Source organism: Pristis pectinata, chromosome 29 (genome assembly GCF_009764475.1).
Source record: "Pristis pectinata isolate sPriPec2 chromosome 29, sPriPec2.1.pri, whole genome shotgun sequence".
Lineage (NCBI taxonomy): Eukaryota > Metazoa > Chordata > Chondrichthyes > Rhinopristiformes > Pristidae > Pristis > Pristis pectinata.
Genome location: NC_067433.1, coordinates 6,677,832 through 6,696,027, shown reverse-complemented (window position 1 = coordinate 6,696,027; position 18,196 = coordinate 6,677,832). Strand labels below are relative to the sequence as shown.

The 18,196-nt window shown below is 46.0% G+C and overlaps 1 protein-coding gene across 5 annotated transcripts in view; it reads left to right on the top strand.

Moving 5' to 3' along the window:
- add2 (adducin 2 (beta)) overlaps positions 1–18,196 on the top strand; it is a 116,914-nt gene that overhangs the window by 61,840 nt on the left and 36,878 nt on the right. For 4 of the 5 annotated variants that reach the window (XM_052040968.1, XM_052040970.1, XM_052040969.1 and 1 more), the window contains exons 2-3: positions 15,389–15,607; positions 16,887–17,022. In XM_052040968.1, coding sequence (XP_051896928.1) covers positions 15,413–15,607; positions 16,887–17,022 — 331 coding nt within the window. In that variant the 5' untranslated portion in view covers positions 15,389–15,412. Of the gene's footprint in view, positions 1–1,142; positions 1,290–15,388; positions 15,608–16,886; positions 17,023–18,196 lie in introns of those variants that run through there. The other variant, XM_052040971.1, reaches the window with a different exon arrangement.

The following is an 18,196-nucleotide window of genomic DNA, read 5'->3' as shown; positions in this document are numbered from 1 at the left end:
ACCTAACATTCAGTCATGAGTCATACAGCACAGAACAGGCCCTTCGCCCAACTCGTCCATGCCGACTGTGTTGCCCAGCAAGCTAGTCCCATCTGCCCGTGTTTGGCCCATAGCTCTTGAAACTGCTCCTATCCACATAGTTATCTAGATGTCTTTTAAATGTTGATAATGTGCCTGCTTCAACCATTATTTCTGGCAGCTCATTGCAAAAACGCACCACCCTTTGTGTGAAGAAGCTGCCCCTGAATTCCTTTTAAATCTCTCACCTCTGATCTTTAATCTATGCCCTCTTGTTTTTAGCACCCCCTCCCTGGGATAAAGACTACATGTTTCTATGCAAAAAGATGCATTTCACTGTGTGTTTCAATGTACATGTGACTAATAAAAATATCTTATCTGACATACTTTCGCCCTGTCTGTGCCCCGTCTATATCTTTAGACCTTGTCCACTCACAGGTGTGATGGATATGTTTCGCTTGACATCCCAAATTGCTGTCACTACTCTGCATGTTTTACAAGCTCAGTTAATACTTTTGCTTCAGAGTTGCTACTTGGTGTCTCAAGGAATGGTATCACAGATGCGGCATTAAAATGGCACAGAGATGTCCCATTCTCTGACCGTGTGGCCCAAGCCCCTGCAATCAGTGGCAACTTCAGGGACACAACTTGTGACGGGGATGTGGCTTCAGCTGCTTGTAACAGTGGTTAGCAATCCATAGCTCTTGATCTTCAGAGGCAGGATAGCGCCCATTTCTTTATTAAAAATAAAAGTTACAGGAGATGCATTTATACAGATATAAAAAAATTCCAGGGTTGTGGGGAAGGTGAGGAGAGAGACTCTTCCATTCATGCAGAGTTTGCTGCTTTCAGCATGACATATGTCTTGTTTAATAGTGAGTTATTTTGAGATCTATTGATCCCAATCATTAGTTTAAACGAACCGCAGATGTTGGCGACATCACCTCACAAAGGAAACATGACAGAGAAATGAAAGCTGTATTAGGGTGGACCGTGCTGGGAGCGGCTGCTGCAATTCCCTGTAGCCACATCAACAGGAAATGGGCGCAAAGTGCTCTCTTAGATGTGATTTTAAAAACTGGTGCAAATGGGTCCAATTTCTATGCAACAGTATCCAAACCACAACAACAAACGGGAGACACAAGAGACTGCAGACGCTGGAATCTGGAGCAACGCTTAAAGCTGGAGCAACACACAAATTTAAAGAACGTGTCTTGTGAGGAAAGGTTGAGTGAGCTAAGGCTTTTCTCTTTGGAGCGACAGAGGATGAGGTGAGTTGTTAAAGGTATATAAAATTATGAGAGGCATAGACAGAGTGGACAGCCAGCACCTTTAGCCCAGGGCAGCAATGGCCAACACCGGAGGACATCCTTTTAAGGTCAGAGGAGTAAAGTTTAGGGGAGATGTCAGAGGTAGGATTTTTTACACAGAGAGTGCTGGGTGCCTGGAATGCACTGCGGGGGGTGGTGGGGGAGGCTGATACAATAGGGATATTTAAAAGACTCTTGGATAGGCACATGGATGTAAGGAAAATGGAGGGTTATGGGCTGTGTAGGAGGGAAGGATTAGATTGATTGTGGAGTAGGCTTATAGTTCGGCACAACATCGTGGGCCAAAGGGCCCATACTGTGCTGTACTGTTCTATGTTCCAAGGCCCTGGAGGAACTCAGCAGGTCAGGCAGCATCTATGGAGGGAAATGAACAGTCAACATTTCGGGTTGGGAAAGGTCCATTTCCCTCCATAGATGCTGCCTGACCTGTTGAGTTCCTCCAGCACTTTGTGTGTTGCTACAGCAACAAATGACCTGCTGGACGAACTCAGCAAATTGAGCAGCATCTGTGGGAGGAAAGGAATTGTCGACGTTTCCGGTCGAAGTGCTGCTTTCCTCCAGCAGATTGTTTGTTGCTGCCGGTTCCAGTGTCTACAGTCTCTGGTGGCTCCAAACTACGGTTCCTCGGTGACTTGGTGATCAAAACTCAGGCAGGTCGATGTCAACTTGTGCTCAGTGTTGTAATTGGCTGGTTTGAGCACTTAAATTTTATAGATCTGGATATGTGCCCTTAACCTTGCTTCAGAGCACCACGAGCAGTCAGCCTGAGCAACCAGACACTCATGGGTGTTAATGGATTTTTTTTCTCTGTGATGCTCCCTCACTCTGTGGTGTGACCAACAAGACTCCACTCAGACATGGTTAGTGTAAACCTCTTTAGTCTGAGTCAGGTCTGCTCTAGAGCTAAGGGAAAATGTGGCTCAAGAGCATGCAAGGAATTAATGGAAGAATCCATTGATGGACTTATAACATTAGGGTTAAGGTTTTGATTTGTCTTATATTTTAATACAAAGAGCTAAAATGTGCAGAGTGACACAGCACCAAAGGGCAGCCGGCCCTTCATTCCGCATCAGCTCCTGTTGACCCTGAGCAGTCTAATTCATCCCACTCCTGTGTCATTCCTGTATCACCCTGCCGAGATGGTTATTCCGTTCCCTCCGAAAGTTATACAGTAAATTGAAGATTGCAACAACTTGCTGCATAATTTGATTTCCCCCCTGTCAATTCTGGTTGCCCTGCCCATCCCCCTGATGAACTAAACCCAAGTGAAACTGTAACACCCAATCCCTGGAGGAAAGAGAGCAGTTGATCTACCATCAGTTGTGGGAAGATATTGGTGTCTATAATTAAGTGCAGAGGAAGTGAGCACCTCTAATTTGTGTTTATGAGTGAGACCTTGTGGGTTGTAGAGAATCGGCCATATCTAAAGTGACCTATTTTGGCCGTGAGAGGAATGTCTCTGAACATAAGTTGTAAGAACATTCCAGAAGGTGATCAGTAAGGTGCGGTATAGTGGTACGTAAAACCTGCAGATGCTGGAAATCTAAAATAGAAACAGGGAAGAGTAGAAATGGATAAGGTTCAACTCTGTTCCTGGCTTTCAGAGGGAGAAAACCTTGGCTGTTTGGAGCATTGATGTCTGTAACAGTTCCGGAGAATTCACACGCGTCATGGTTATGAGCTGGGCTTCCTGTACTTTCTCCTCCTTACCGTTCAGTCCATTGGCTCCATGAGCCTCCATTTTCCCTGGCAATCCTGCAGCTTGTTCTTTCTCACCATACCCGTTGGCTTCACGACTCTAAGGGGTAATTGACAGTCGCCATGTCTTTGGGAAGTGAGTGGCAAACAGACCGCCTGCAGAAACCCAGACGGGCACAGAGGGAACGTACGAACTCCACTCCAACAGCACCCAATGTTGGGAAGGAGGGGCAAATGGCAGGGTGAAGGGACCTATCATCCAGAATACAAAGCCATAGGAATACCAAGTTTCAATCCTAGTCTCAGACCAGTCTGACTTAAAATATATCATCGTTCTTTGTGGTCTCTGGTCTAACTTCTAGAACTTCCTCTCCAACTGCACCATGCAAGTAGCTACGCTAGGAGGACTGCAGTGGTCAAAGAAGTCATCTCCCCACTGCTTTCTCAAGGGAAACTAAGGATGGCCAATAGCTGCTGGTCTAACCATTCTGTAAATGAACGATTGAGAGGTCAATTGCCTGAAATTAAAACTCGTCAAATTGACTCATTAGGAGATTGATTATCTAGTAGAGAACAAAGTCAAAGTCGAGTTTATTGTCATATGCGCAAGTACAACTGACACTGAGGATAATGGGTATGTAATAAAATGGGAAGAAAGAGATGCGGTGTTTGTCAGGGATCTGTGCTGAGAGTTTAACCATTCCCAATATTTATTGCAGAATTAAATAACAGAGAGAGTGACGTCGCCAAGTTTGCAAAAGGTGTGATACTGGGATCATGGGAGATAATGTGGATGGGTGCTTAAAATTACAGGGGGATATAGAAAGATTAAGTGAAGGGGCAAGTGATCAGTGTAAGGTTTGGACCAAAAAAGGGTAAACTCTGAAAGTTTACGAACAGCTCCAAGGCAATGGGCTGAGATGACTGTGCAAAGATTCTGCAAAAGAGGAATCAAATAGTCTAATGGACTGTTTGCCTTTATAATGAGAAAGCTGGAGGATTATTTTGTTGCAGCTGTAAGAGGTTATTACTACATCTAATGAACCGTACCTTGACCTTGGAGTGCAGCTTAGATTTACTGAAATGTTCCAGCAATCCAAGAGATAGATTAAGAGCAAGTTAATGAATCCTGGATTAAACAGGGTGATTTTACTCAGCTCTTTGAAATTTTGGAAGAGAAATTTTATCCATAGTGGGAGAGCCAGGACCATAATGGTAACATCAGGTGAACATAAGAAAATAACAGTAATAGCAGGCCTCTTGGCCCTTCAATCCTGCCCCACCATCCAATATGATCTGCCCCAGGCCTCACCTCCCCTTCTGTGCTAGTTCCCCATTGCCCTCAATTCCTTGATCAGAATCAGATTTATTATCACTGACTTTGATGATGTGAAATTTATTGTTTTGCAGAAGCAGTACAGTGCATAGACATAAAGTTACTATAAATTACAAAAATAAATAAATAGTGCAAAAAAAAAGGAGTTATGAGGTAGTGTTCATGGACTGTTCAGAAATCTGATGGCGGAGGGGAAGAAGCTGTTTCTGAAGCATTGAGGGTGGGTCTTCAGGCTCCTGTACCTCCTCCCTGATGGTAGTATGAGGGCATGTTCCGAATGTCCTTAATGATGGATGCTGCCTTCTTGAGGCATAGTTTCTTGAAGATGTCCTCGATGGTGGGGAGGGTTGTGCCCGTGATGGAGCTGGCTGAGTCTACAACCCTCTGCAACCTCTTGCAATCCTGTGCTTTGGAGCCATACCAGGCGGTGATGCAACCAGTCAGAATGCTCTCCACCGTACAGCTACAGAAATTTGGAAGAGTGATCTTGACCTTTCAAAAAAAAACCCCAATGATCCCCTTCTGCAACGCTCTGTGGTGGAGAATTCCAGAGACTCACCACCCTCTGTGAGAAGAAGTTCCTACACACCTCAGGTTTAAGTGACCACTCCCCCCTCCCCCCAATCTTGTAACGATGTCTGCTTGTCTGAGATTCTCCAACTGGTGGGAACATCTCAACATCGACCCTGTGATGCCCCCTCAGGATCTTATTAATTTCAATAAAATCACCCCTCATTCTTCTGAACAAAGAACATAGATCTCATTTCTTTAGCCACCTGTGATAGGGCAACCCTCTCATTCCCAGGAATTAGCTCAGTGCATCTCTTTCGGACCACATCCAGTGCCAGTATATCCTTTCTTAAATATGGGGAGCAACTCTATATCTTGGCCAATTAAAAGAGAAGTTACAAGAAACTTCCACAGCCAAAGTGTGGTGGCAGTGTCTCCCCGCGAAAGCATTGATTGATGTTTTTCGGTGAACAGTGCCTGGCCATCTGCACCCATTCCTTCTCTGCTTGAAGATGCCTCTTTGTAGGATCTGCTACGGCAGAGCAATTATCTCACTGATCCTTGTGACTGCGAGTGGCTGCCTTCATAGGTAGTGAGTGCTGGAAGGGTGTTCTACCACTAGAGGCGATTACAGGTATCCTCGCACCTACACTTGGCCCCAGCGACCACAGATGTTTTCCACATCTTCCTAAACAAGAATAGCACCAACAGGCCGCACTGCCCGAACTGCTTGGCTGTGAGCAAAGGCGTCAGTGAAGTATCAAGTATGAAAGTTGGTAGATTAATTGGCCACTGTAAATTGCCCGAGTCATAGAGTCACACAGCATGGAAACAGGCCCTTCGGCCCAACAGGTCCATGCCGACCAAGATTCCCACCTAGGCTAGTCCAATTTGGCCCATTCCATTCTAAACCTTCCCTAGCTGTGTACCTGTCCAAGTGCTTTTTAAATATTGTTAATGCACCTGCCTCAACCACTTCCTTTGGCAGCTCATTCCTTATACTGATCATTCTCTGGGTGAAAAATTTCCTACTGAATCTCTCCCCTCTCACCTTAAACCTATGTCCTCTATTTCTTGATTCTCCAACCCCTGGGAAAAAGACAATTTTGCATTTACTGGTATTGTTTTATTATTGTCACTTGTACCGAGGTACAGTGAAAAACTTGTCTTGCATACCGATCATACAGGTCAGTTCATTACACAGTGCAGTTACATTGAGTCAGTACAGAGTGCATTGATGTAGTACAGGTAAAAACAATAACAGTACAGACTAAAGTGTCACAGCTACAGAGAAAGTGCAGTGCAATAAGGTGCAGGGTCACAACAAGGTAGATCATGAGGTCAAGAGTCCATCTCATCGTATAAGGGAACCGTTCAATAGTCTTATCACCGTGGGGTAGAAGCTGTCTTTAAGCCTGGGGGTACATGCCCTCAGGGTCCCGAGGAGAGAAGAGAGAATGACCCAGTTGGGTGGGGTCTTTGATTATGCTGGCTGCTTCACCAAGGCAGCGAGAGTGTGCAGGTAAGTGGTAGGTTCTAGAGGGGTTGATGAGAATGTGGGGGAAAATACAGTGGGATTAGTATAAATGGGTGCATGATGGTCAGTGCAGACTCAGTGGGCCAAAGGGCCTGTTCCCTTGCTTCAGCTCTATGACTTTATAAACTCCATTAGGAACGTACAGCCATTGTGTCCGTGCATCAGCACCAGTGCTTCACAAAGCTGCCTGCCAGCAAGTGACAGTGTAATTGTTATAATCAGAGATCTGAGCAACTATCAGCAGTAATGAACTATAATCAGTGTGTGATCCTGTCGCTGTAGGCTAATCACTGTGATTGGGAGCCCACCGTTTCTCAGCCCCACTCCTTGCACTTTGTGCAAAGCAAGGATCAACTATTATCCACACTTAATTATTTTTTAAAATTCATTAACATTCCCTACTGAAGGCCAATGTTTTTCTAAATGCAGGCAGTAAGCTCATTTGCCTAATGTGGATCCTAGTGCTCCTTGAGTTTTCAGCAAAGGGAAACATTTCACACCACACGATTTCGTGCTTTTGTTTCCGATAATTGATAAATTGCGGAAAACGTGAGACAAGTGCTCAGCTGCCGCCATTGGTGGTTTGGGTTAATGGGAGCTGGCGAAATCAAGTAAACACTGGCTGCAAGTCCTCGGAAACATAGAGCTTGTTCCCTGTTGATGTTGTGACTGTTGGAAGCTGCCGCAACGTATTCCACTCTCAAATTATCTCTAGTCTCAGTCCTGATGCAGGGTTTTGACCCAAAACGCCGGCAATTTCTTTGCCCCCACTGACGCTGCTCGACCCGCTGAGTTCCTCCAGCAGATTGTTTGTTGCTGCAGATTCCAGCATCCGCGTCTCTAGTTTCAGTTTGTTTCCTCCGCCCTCCACAGACCCCAGTGCTCAGGTCCATTCACCAACAGTAGACCCATCCTGTGTATCTCTCAGCACAGAATGTCATCATGTACTGAGGGGGCTTCCTCTGGGACCCTCTGTTGGTTCCCAATGATCTCGGGAATGCAAGGCTTAATGTGTGAGGAGCTTTGGATGGCTCTGGGCCTGCACTTGATGGAGTTCAGAAGGATCGGGCGGATCTCATTGAAATCCATCGGATACTGAAAGGCCTGGATAGAGTGGATGTGGAGAGGATGTCTCCATTAGTAGGAGAGTCTAGGATCCGACGGTACAGCCTCATAATTGAGGGGCGTCCCTTTAGAAACGAGATGAGGGAGAATTTCTTCAGCCAGCGGGCGGTGAATCTGTAGAATTAGTTGCCACAGAGGGCTGTGGAGGCCAAGTCATTGGGTGTATTTAAGGCAGAGATCGATAGGTTCTTGATTGGTAAGCGGGGTGAAGGGTTACGGGGAGAAGGTGGGAGAATGGAGTTGGAAAAAAAACAGGCATGATTGAATGGTGGAGCAGACTCGATGGGCCGAATGGTCTAATTCTGCTGCTATGTTTTACAGTTTTAACTCAGTCATAGATAAATACAGCAGGGAAACAGGCCCTTTGGCCCACCCACCCCATTGCCAACCATCAAGCACCTTCATTAGTCCGACACTCGTTCAGTTTGGAAATATATCACCGTTCCTTCATTGTTGCTGGGTCTAACTCCTGAACTCCCTGATCAAGCAACTGTGGGAGCACTTCCCCGGATGGACTGCGGTGATTCCCCCACATTCCCGAACACAGCGATTCCCCCACATTCCCGACTGCACCCCTCCCTCCCCCAGGTTCTAAGGCTCACCTACACACCAGGGCCAATATACACTCTGACGACAGTGTAGGTTGTTCACTATCATCCTGACCCATTGCCACGTGTTTGTAAGAATCAGTTTTCTCTGTTGAACAGATTTGAAATGTTTTCTCTAAATTTAAACAGGTCACTGTTTGCAGTGAGAGCTGTGGAGAGACACTGCACAGACACAGGCCCTTTGGCCTGCTGAGTCCACGCCAACCATCAACCACCGATTTACACCAATGCTACTTTAATCCCAGTTTTTATTCTCCCCACATTCTCATCAACTCCCCCAGATCCTGCCCCTCACCTATACACTAGGGGCAATTTACAGCAGCCAACTAATGACTTTGGTGTGTGCAAGGAAACTGGAGCACCCGGGGGAAACCCACACAGTCACAGGAAGAACGTGAAAACTCCACACAGACAGCATCGGAGGTCAGGATTGAACCGGGGTCGCTGGAGCGGTGAGGTAGCAGCTCTGCCAGCTGTCCCACTGGGCCATCCACATCGGTGAATATTTTGGGAGGTTTTCTGACAGTCAACTATCCTTTTGCGATCAAAGTCGTAACCCTTGAGAAATCACCCACATGGGAGCCTTTGGGATACTCTGTTTTTTAATTCATTTCTCAGGGTCTCGGAACTGGTGGAAAGACCAGCAGTTGCTGCGCTTGAGAAGATGGTGGTGAGCCATCTTCAGGAACCGGTCCAGTCTTCTGGTGAAGTGCTCCCACAGTGCTGGGGCAGAGAGTTCAGGATTTAGACCCAACAGCAATGAAGGAATGCTGATATATTTCCAGGACAGGATAGTGTGTGACTTGGAAGGGAATCTGTAGGTGGTGGTGAGGGAAATTCTAGGCCATGAGGTTCCAGATTGTGGAAGTGTACGTTCTGCTGACGGACCACGGTACCTCATGGATGCCCGATCTTTAGCTGCCGAGTTTGTTCTGAGTCTGTCTCATTTAGCACGATGATAGTTTCACACAATGCGATGGAGTCTCCTTAATGTGAAGACAAATGTTGGGTCCCCATGGACTGTGCCTTGGTCCCTCCTTCCAATGCTGTCAAGTCCAACTGCATCTGGTGCAGCTGGGATGGTTAAGGACCTTTTGTGTTGGTTCGCTCAGCCTACCAACTAGCAGCCTCAGGTGTTATACCGTGACCTTCGCAGCCCAGCCAACTCCATCTATGCTGGTTCTGACAAGCCACCCTTGGTGATGGACAGTGAAGACCCCCACCCAGAGTACACTCACTGCCCTTGCTACTTTCAGTGCTTCCTTCAACTGCAGTTCAACATTGCTGGTAATCAGAAGAAGCTTGTCTTGCCCGTATTTGACCTAATGCCATGAGACTTAATGGGGTCTGGAGACATCGCTGGGAACTCTTAGGTCTACTTGCTCCCTTTTATGCAGCACTGCACCCTACTGGTAGGTCTGATTCAATCTTGGCCTCAACTTCACTTTCCTACCTGGTTCCCCAAAGTCTAAAAATCTGCTTCCACCCTGAACGGCAGGCACGGTAGTGTAGCAGTTAGTGTGACGTTTTACAGCGCCAGCAACCCGGGTTCAATTCCGGCTGCTGTCTGTAAGGAGTTTGTACGTTCTCCCTGTGTCTGCATGGGATTATTCCGGGTGCTCCAGTTTCCTCCCACAATCGAAAGACATACGGGTTAGGAAGTTGTGGGCATGCTATGTTGGCGCCGGAAGTGTGGCGACACTTGTGGGCTGCCCACAGAACACTCTATGCAAAAGATGCATCTTACTGTGTGTTTTGATGTACATGTGACTAATAAAGATATCTTATATCTTAAATATTCAGTGACCGCCCCCATAGCTCTCTGGGAGGGAGGTTTCTGAAGTCACCATCCTCTGGGAGAAGAAATTCCTTCTCATTTCTGTGTAAAATGGGCATCCCTTTATTCTCACCATGTCCTTACAAGGGGCAACATCTCTCAACATCCACCCTGTCATTCCCCCTCGGATCTTATATTTCAATAAGATTATCCCTCATTCCTCCAGTGAGTATTGGTCCGGCCTTTCCAATCTCATAGGACAACCCAGGAATCCTTATTAAGTGCATCTAAATCAACTTGGTGAACTTCCTCTGAACTTCATCCAATGCAAGTAAGTCCTCCCTTATATAAGGGACGTAAACTGTATGTATAGTCCAGGTGTGGTCTCAGCAAAGCTTTGTATAGTTCTAACAAGACTCCCCAACTTTCATTCTCTATTCTCCCTTGCAGTTGTATCTAATCGCCTACTTACTGTCCCTGGATGATAATCTTCAGTTACAAAGACACCCAGTTCCTGGTGTACAGCAGCACTTAGTAGTCCCTCTCCATTTAAATCACATTCTGCTTTTCTGTTTCTCCTATCAAGGTGGAGAATCTCGCACTTTCCCACATTATAGCTCACCAGTTTTGTTTTACCCTCTCATGAACATCTATCCATCCCTTTGCAGACTCTTTGCATCTCCTCCTAACTTGCTTCCCCACCTACATCTGTATTATCACCAAGCCCCTTAATGTCAGTAATTAATACAGGAAGTTGAGTCCCAGAGGCGCCCCACAAATTACAACTGGCCACTTTAAAGTTAGCATAGACCCTGTTTTATGAACCAATTGTCCATCAATTACCCCAACTCCGTGAGTTACTACTTTATGCTGTTACCTTTCCAGAAATCTAAATATTCACCATCTCCGTGTTACATCTGCTTGTTACAGTCTTAAAGGGACTTCCAACAAATTTGTCAAACTCACTTCATAAAATCATTGATTTTGCTAGATTGAATTTTGAGTTTCTGAAGATTTTGCTATTACTTCCTTCCTAAGTAAGGCCCTGTCTAATCTCTACAATCAACTTCAAAAAAAACTGCAGCTGAGTTGGGGGAAGCACAGGGCCAACATTTGGCCAGTTCCAGCCCTAGGAGATGGTCCCACTGGTCCACCAACTGCCCCTCAACCATGGAGTGGGTGGATTCACCAAGACCTCCGCTGGACATCTAAAGCACCTGTTATTTCTTCTTGCCCACTGACAGACATTGATCCCCGACCTGGCCTGATGTGTGTTGACTCTCCGTACGCTCCCCCACCACTGACTCTCCACCATCTCTTTCTGTTTTGGAACCTGAATTGGTGTGACTTAGTGTATGACAAAGACAGAGTCCGTGTAGGAGGGAGGCAGTGGGAGGATTCAGCATGGATATACACAGAATATCGTGATCTACAATTTCCATGCAATTGCATTTTCTGTGCAGCCTTATTAATAATGGATTCCAGCAATTTACAATAACAGATGTTAAACAAATTGGCTTGGCTTCTCTCTCTCTCTCTCTCTCTCTCTCTCTCTCTCTCTCTCAATCTCTCTCTCTCTCTGGTTACATTTCCAATCTATTGGAACCTTTCCAGAATTGGGGAAATTTTGGAAGATCACAGCCAATGCATCCACTATTTAGGCAGAAGTGTAATTAATCTCATAAGTTTACTTGGTACCTTTTCTTCAGTGATATTTCCTCCCCACCTACACACCCCTTTACGCCCCCTTATTCCTACTATTATTGGTATGCTTTTGAAGTCTTCCACTGTGAAAACAGATGCCAAATGTTTGTTTAGTGCCTCTGTGATTTCTTTATTCTCTATTATTAATTATTCCCTGGGTTCAGTTATATCAGGCCGTTCTGTCAATTGAGACCTCAGCCGCCAAATGCTTGTGAGAAGGACTTCATAAAGTTGACGGGGTTGGGAGCAACTGTTCCGTGTTTAAATCTGGATCCTAAGTCAATGCTGGTTGAATCGTTTTCCTGCTTTAATATAGTGGTTATGTTCCAATGGAGTTGATCCCTGAGCCTTTACATTGGGTAGTTAAGAGGCAAGCACATTGTTTGGATCTGAAGTAACTTACAGGTCAGACTGGGCAAGGACATCAGATTCCTCCACTGAAGAACATTTATAAAGCGTGTAAGTTTTTAAGACAATTCGGTAGCTTTACAGTCATTCTTCTTGCTCGTAATCTTTTTTAACATTTGTTCTTTTGTTTGGCTGTGGCACAACATGGGTGACAGCCTGTTGCTGGGTGTCAGCCTTAGCAATCCCACCTCAAGTGTCTGGAGGTTTTGGATTCAGGTCACTGGGGCTGAACGGATCTGAACTATCTGTTGCAGTTCTTTACAGTGTGGTATGGGAGGCAGAATTTTTAACAGGGAATGCTCAGTCAAGTTCCGATTCTTCTCCCAGCCGAATGTACAGGATCCCAAAGTACTCCTGGATGGTGAAAGGAACTGGTCTTCCAGCACATACCAAATGGCAGCAGGTTAAATGGCAATCTTATCTGCCTCAAACAAGATGCTGGAGCAACTCAGTGGTTCAGGCAGTATCTATGGAGGGAAATGGGCAGTCAATGTTTTGGGTTGAGACCATCTGGACCTGAAACGTCAACTAACATTTTGGTGTCAGTCTCAGGGTTTGCTGTATGTTGGTAGCCAGTGGTGATATTCACCTCTTGTTTAATAGTTTATTGGCAGCCTTGGTGGCTTTGCCAGAGGTTTCTTTCTTAACAACTGACACCAGGGGCCCTGGTCTGGTCAGCCCAGGGTCAGGAGGTTTTCACTAAAACTCAAAAATGTTAGGTATGTTTCATTGAAAGGACATCCCATCCAAAAAGCAAGAAAATTTGAAAATGAGCCTTTGCTGACAGCATGTGGTCTTCTCACTGTCAACTGTTGACTGGTTTCTCTGAACAATTACATTTTCAGCCAATTTATCCAACTGTCTCCCTCACTAATGGCTCTGTGATTTAGTCAGCTCTACATAGTGTTTTACCGGAAATAGAACATAAAGCCACCAGTGAAATATCCGACATCCTGAGAGGGAAGATGGTTCATTTGACAAAGTAATCTATGTTGAAGAAAACTCTGTTCTCAATTTGTTTGGTTGTGAAATCTCTGTAGTTTCCAGGCACCTTGATACTACTCTGCCGACTATCTCTAGAGGGAGAACGTTCCAATGTGCCATGACATGATTGGAAAGAACTTGGCAACTTCACATTGCAAGTGGATGTAATCAATTCCTGACAAACATAGACTACGTTGTGTCAGCTTTATCCCCCTTTACAATTATACACCCATTCATCACACACAATCTCCTTAAGCATTCCTGCGGCATTGACAATGATTTGCTTCCACCTAAGTTCTGTGGGTCTGAGGTGGCTGATGATGCCACTGTGGGAGCCCCCTGACTGCTGCTGATGGGGAAGGAGATGCGGCGGCGGGTAGTACAGAAGCCAGCGCACTTCTTCCACTGCTTTTCCTGGGTTTCTTCCTGCTCCTGGTGAAGAGGCTTGAGGCTGTCAGTACCACCCTGAATGCTGTTTCTTCACATTGAGCAGTCATGGGTCAGGGATCCCCAGGGGTCGGTGGGCAGGTTGCATTTCCTCAAGGAGAATTTGGGCAGATCCTTAAACCTTTTTGTCTGCCCACCTGGTAGTTCCTTTCCAGCTCAGAATTAAGTATCTGGTTTGAAAGTCTGAAGTGATCAACATGATTTACCCATCAGAGAGGACTGAGTGTAATTAAGGACACGATGCTGGAAGTGTTGGCCGGGGAGAGGACATTGATGTTGGGTCACGTATCCTTCAAGTGGTTGTGGAGGATTTTGCAGAGGCAGCGTTAGTACTTCCTCTCCGATGCTTTGAGGTACCTGCTTCTGTATTCACCAAGTTAAATGTAACTGCCATTGGTCATATCTGTTGCTTATCCAGACTAAGGTCTCCCGATCCTCAGTGGTCAGGCTACAATACACAGGTGGCCCTCACGTTTGCCCACACTTGGGAGGCTGAGCTCCAAGCCATTGCTGACTCAGTAACTGAAGCGGACATAGGTACGTGTATAGAAAATAGGAGTGGGTGTAGTCTCCTCCTTCAAGCCTGCTCCACCATTCAGTGATCACAAGATCACAAGACAAGGGAGCAGAGGTAGGCCATTTGGCCCATCAAATCTGCTCCAAAGAACAAAAAGGGAAGAGACTCTTAGATAGACACATGCATGATAGAGAAATGGGGAGCTATGTGGGAGGGAAGGGTTAGATAGATCTTTGAGCAGGATAAAATATCGGCACAACATTGTGGGCCAAACGGCCTGTACTGTGCTGTAATGTTCTATGTTCTAATTCCACAGGTTCATCGCTCTTTGGGTAAAGAAATCTCAGCTCATTTCAATCCTACCTGGCTTACCCCTTACTTACTGTGACACCTGGTCCTGGACCCCTCCACAACTGGGGACATCTTTCCCACATCAAGTCTGTCCACTCCTGTCCACTCTGGTACATGTGACAATGATAAACCAATAATAACACATCAGGGTTCTGTATTGATGTCCTCTTTTACTAAAGATACAAAAACTTGAGAACACGTACCACCAGGCTCAAGGGCAGCTTCCATCTTCTGTTATCAGACTCTTGAATGGACTAAAAGATCAATTCTTCATCTCCCACTTGCTGCTGTAAGTGCCCAGTGCAGGAGGAACCTGCCCATCTTTCAGCAGTGCCTGCACATTCCATTGCCCACACCAGGAAGTAACTCACAATAACCGGTGGTGTCACCCTCCTGAGGGCCACCTCCTGGGTCAGGGCTACCAGGGTATCGAATGGAAACGCACGTTGTTCCACGGGAGTCCGCCAGCACTGCTTTAGAATGGGTGGTAACAGATTTCATAATTTTTAGTAGGTGTTAGTAAGATTGCTGTAAGGCTGTTCCAACATCAGAAGAACAGTACAGACTAATCTCCAGCACAAAGTGTAGGGAATGGAGCAATAGAACAGTAGAGATCAGGAAAAGTACTGAACATGGTGCCAATTTAAGCTCATCTCATCTGCCTGCACCTGGTCTATATCCCTCCGTTCCCTGTCTAAATCTTAAACATTGCTGTTGTATCTTCCTCCACCACCTCCCCTGGTAGTACGTTTCAGGCACCCACCATTTTTTGTAAAACACAAACTTGCCTCACGCATCTTGTTTAAACTTTGCCCTCTCACCTTAAATCTATGTGCTGTGGTACTTGACACTCCCACCCTGGGGAAAGGACTCTGCCTATCTGTGCCTCTCATAATTTGATATACTTCCATCAGCTGCCATGTCACCTGGGTAAGAATGAGTCTGTAAGCACTAGGTTCTATTAAGCAAATGATTGTCTGGGTGCTGACTGCTTTCTCGAAGCTAATTCCTTCTCCTTTTTTTGTTCTCCTGCCCAGGAAAGTGATCAGTAGCCGAACAAGATGAGCAGTGAGGCCACCCAGGAGGTGGTATCTGTGCCCCCACCACCAACCTCCTCCCGAAAGGAGGGCTATTTCGACCAGGTCTCCGAGAGTGACCCGGAATACCTTCGGCTGAGGAACATGGCCCCCACTCTGAGGCAGGACTTCAACTTGATGGAGCAGAAGAAGAGGGTGACCATGATCCTACAAAGCCCGGTGAGTAACAGTTGTGTTGGTGGGTCAGGCAGACTGTTCCTGTCAGCACTGACCACTCACATAGATGGGGTTTGGCTGTTGGACGAATGTACGTGGCTAAATGTTCAGCTTCCAAGCTCAGACCCTGAGCCTCCAGTAGGATCAATGAATCACACAGCTTGGTGCCTGACTTTGAACGATAGACCCTCTCAAACCAATAGGAACTTAGGCTCCCTGGCAACTTGATAGGTTGGCTGAATGTCACCCTTCAACCCCTTCATCCTGTGTAAGTTTTTCTACACAGAGAATGGTGGGTGCGTGGAACGCACTGCCTGCAGAGCTTGTGGGGGCAGATAACATTAGAGACATTTAAGAGACTCTTAGATAGACACATGTATGATAGAGAAATGGGGGGGGCGATGTGGGAAGGAAGGGTTAGATAGATCTTAGAGCAGGATAAAATGTCGGCACAACGTTGTGGGCCGAAGGGCCTGTATTGTACTGTAGTGTTTTATGTTCTATGTTCTATCTGTAACTTTCAGCCCATGTCAAAGCCCGTGGAATGCATGATGTGTGACTTTGAATGTAGTCCATTCTTTAAACCTACCGAGCTGTCACTGATCTTGCCCAGGTTCTCCAGAAACCAGCAGAACTCTCCCTCCAGTCGTTAAGAGGATTATCCACAGCAATGCTTCAACATCCTGATAAACAAAACATGCTGCTCTGATATCTGAGCCCAGGGGAGTCTTCTAACTCCTCGTTAGCCTTGTCCCTGAAAGTTTCTACTGATTGCCCACAATTCAAGAGCAGTGGGATAGGACTGTGGGCGGCAGTTCCTGCTGAATGTCCTCACTCGATGCAGTGAGGGATCTGGTGAGGAGAGGAAAATTGGGGCTAAGTTGTGGGTTCAGCTGTCCCTGATGGAGGAAGGTTTCCACTCTCCAGTGGCGCTGTGGGTCAGGGGAAGTGAGGCTGGAGCGCATCAGCCCCATTGTTATTCCAAGTGATCCAAGCCATGGGAATCTCATGGACACAGGGATGGGTGTTGTTTGAAATGAGAGTGCCACAGGGATGCACTGGAGTGGGCTTTGGCTCAACGTGGAATGCTTAAAAGTAAAAGACCACCCTTGACCAGTAGCTAGAAGTTTAGGTGCTGGTCTACACCCCAGCTGGGCACGTGATAAAGCTCCCTGATGGATTGTAAGATGCAAAACAGGTTAATGGCTGAGATACACCGTGCTCCTGGGAATTATCAGGCTATCGCACTGTAAGATTAACGAAGCCCTCTCGTTCTCTTCAGGCATTTCGAGATGAATTGGAATGTTTGATCCAGGAGCAGATGAAGAAAGGAAATGACTCCAGCAACCTCTGGGCACTGCAGCAGATTGTGGACTTTATGTCAAGTACTCCAATCGCCATTCCCACCTCACCACCAGGTAAGGTTGTGCGTTGAAGTCCAGCCTGTGCTTTGGATTTACTTGGCAGGTAAGCCATTAGCACCAGACACTTTGAGACTGGATGAACATTAGAAACAGGGCCCTCTCACCAGCTCCGCCATACCATAGATCCGATCTTGGTTTCAACACCACTTCCCGCTCCCTCCCCATGCTTCTTGTAGTTCAGATGTCTGTCGCTCTTTGCCCTGAATATATTCATTGACTTCACCTCCATAGCTCTCTTGGGTAAATAATTCCAAAAAGTCACACCCCTCTGAGACTTTTTCTCCTTATCTCCATCTTAACTGGGCCACTCATATTATGAAATTTTGACGTGTGCTCCTATCTTGCACATTAACCTTTATGTGGCAGCTTATCAATTGTCTTCATGAAATCCAAATGCATTCAACCGGCAAGCTCCCCTTTAGCCACCCTGTTTGTTGCATCCTCAGCGAATGCTATTAAATTTATCAAACACCATTTCCCATTCATAAATCCAGGCTGACTTTGCCTGGAGACACAAGAGACTGCAGATGTTGGAATCTGGAGCAAAAAAAGAAACCGCTGGAGGAACTCAGCGGGTCAGGCAGCATCTGTGGAGGCAGAGGAATGGTCGATGTTTCAGGTCAAGACTCTGCGTTAGGACCTTTGACTGTCTTTTGATTTTCTAAATGTTCTGCTATTACCTCCTTAATATGGATTCCAGCATCTTCCCAATGCCAGATGTTGGGCTAACTGACCTCTAGTTTCCTGCACTCTGCCTACTTTCTTCCTTGAATATTGGCATTACAGTTGCAGTTTTCCAGTTCTCTGGGATCCAGAATTCAGGGAATTTTTCTGGATGACAACCAATGCTTTCACCATCTCTGCAGCCACCTCGTATAAGACCTAAAGGGACTTGTCGGTCTTCAGGCCCAGTAATTCATCTGGTACATTTTCTCTAGTGATGAGAGTGTTTTAACTTCCTCCCACTTGAACATACCCACTTGTTGATTGATCATTATTGGGGTGTTTTCTACCATCATCTAATATAACATTGAGAATCTATGCCATTTCTTTATTTCCCATTATTAATTCTCAGGCTCAAAGGGACTAACGCTTACCTTAGCTTCTTCCTTCCTTTTTCTTTACCAGCTCTTAATCTGCTTTAACCTTCACATTTAAAGTAGCTTTA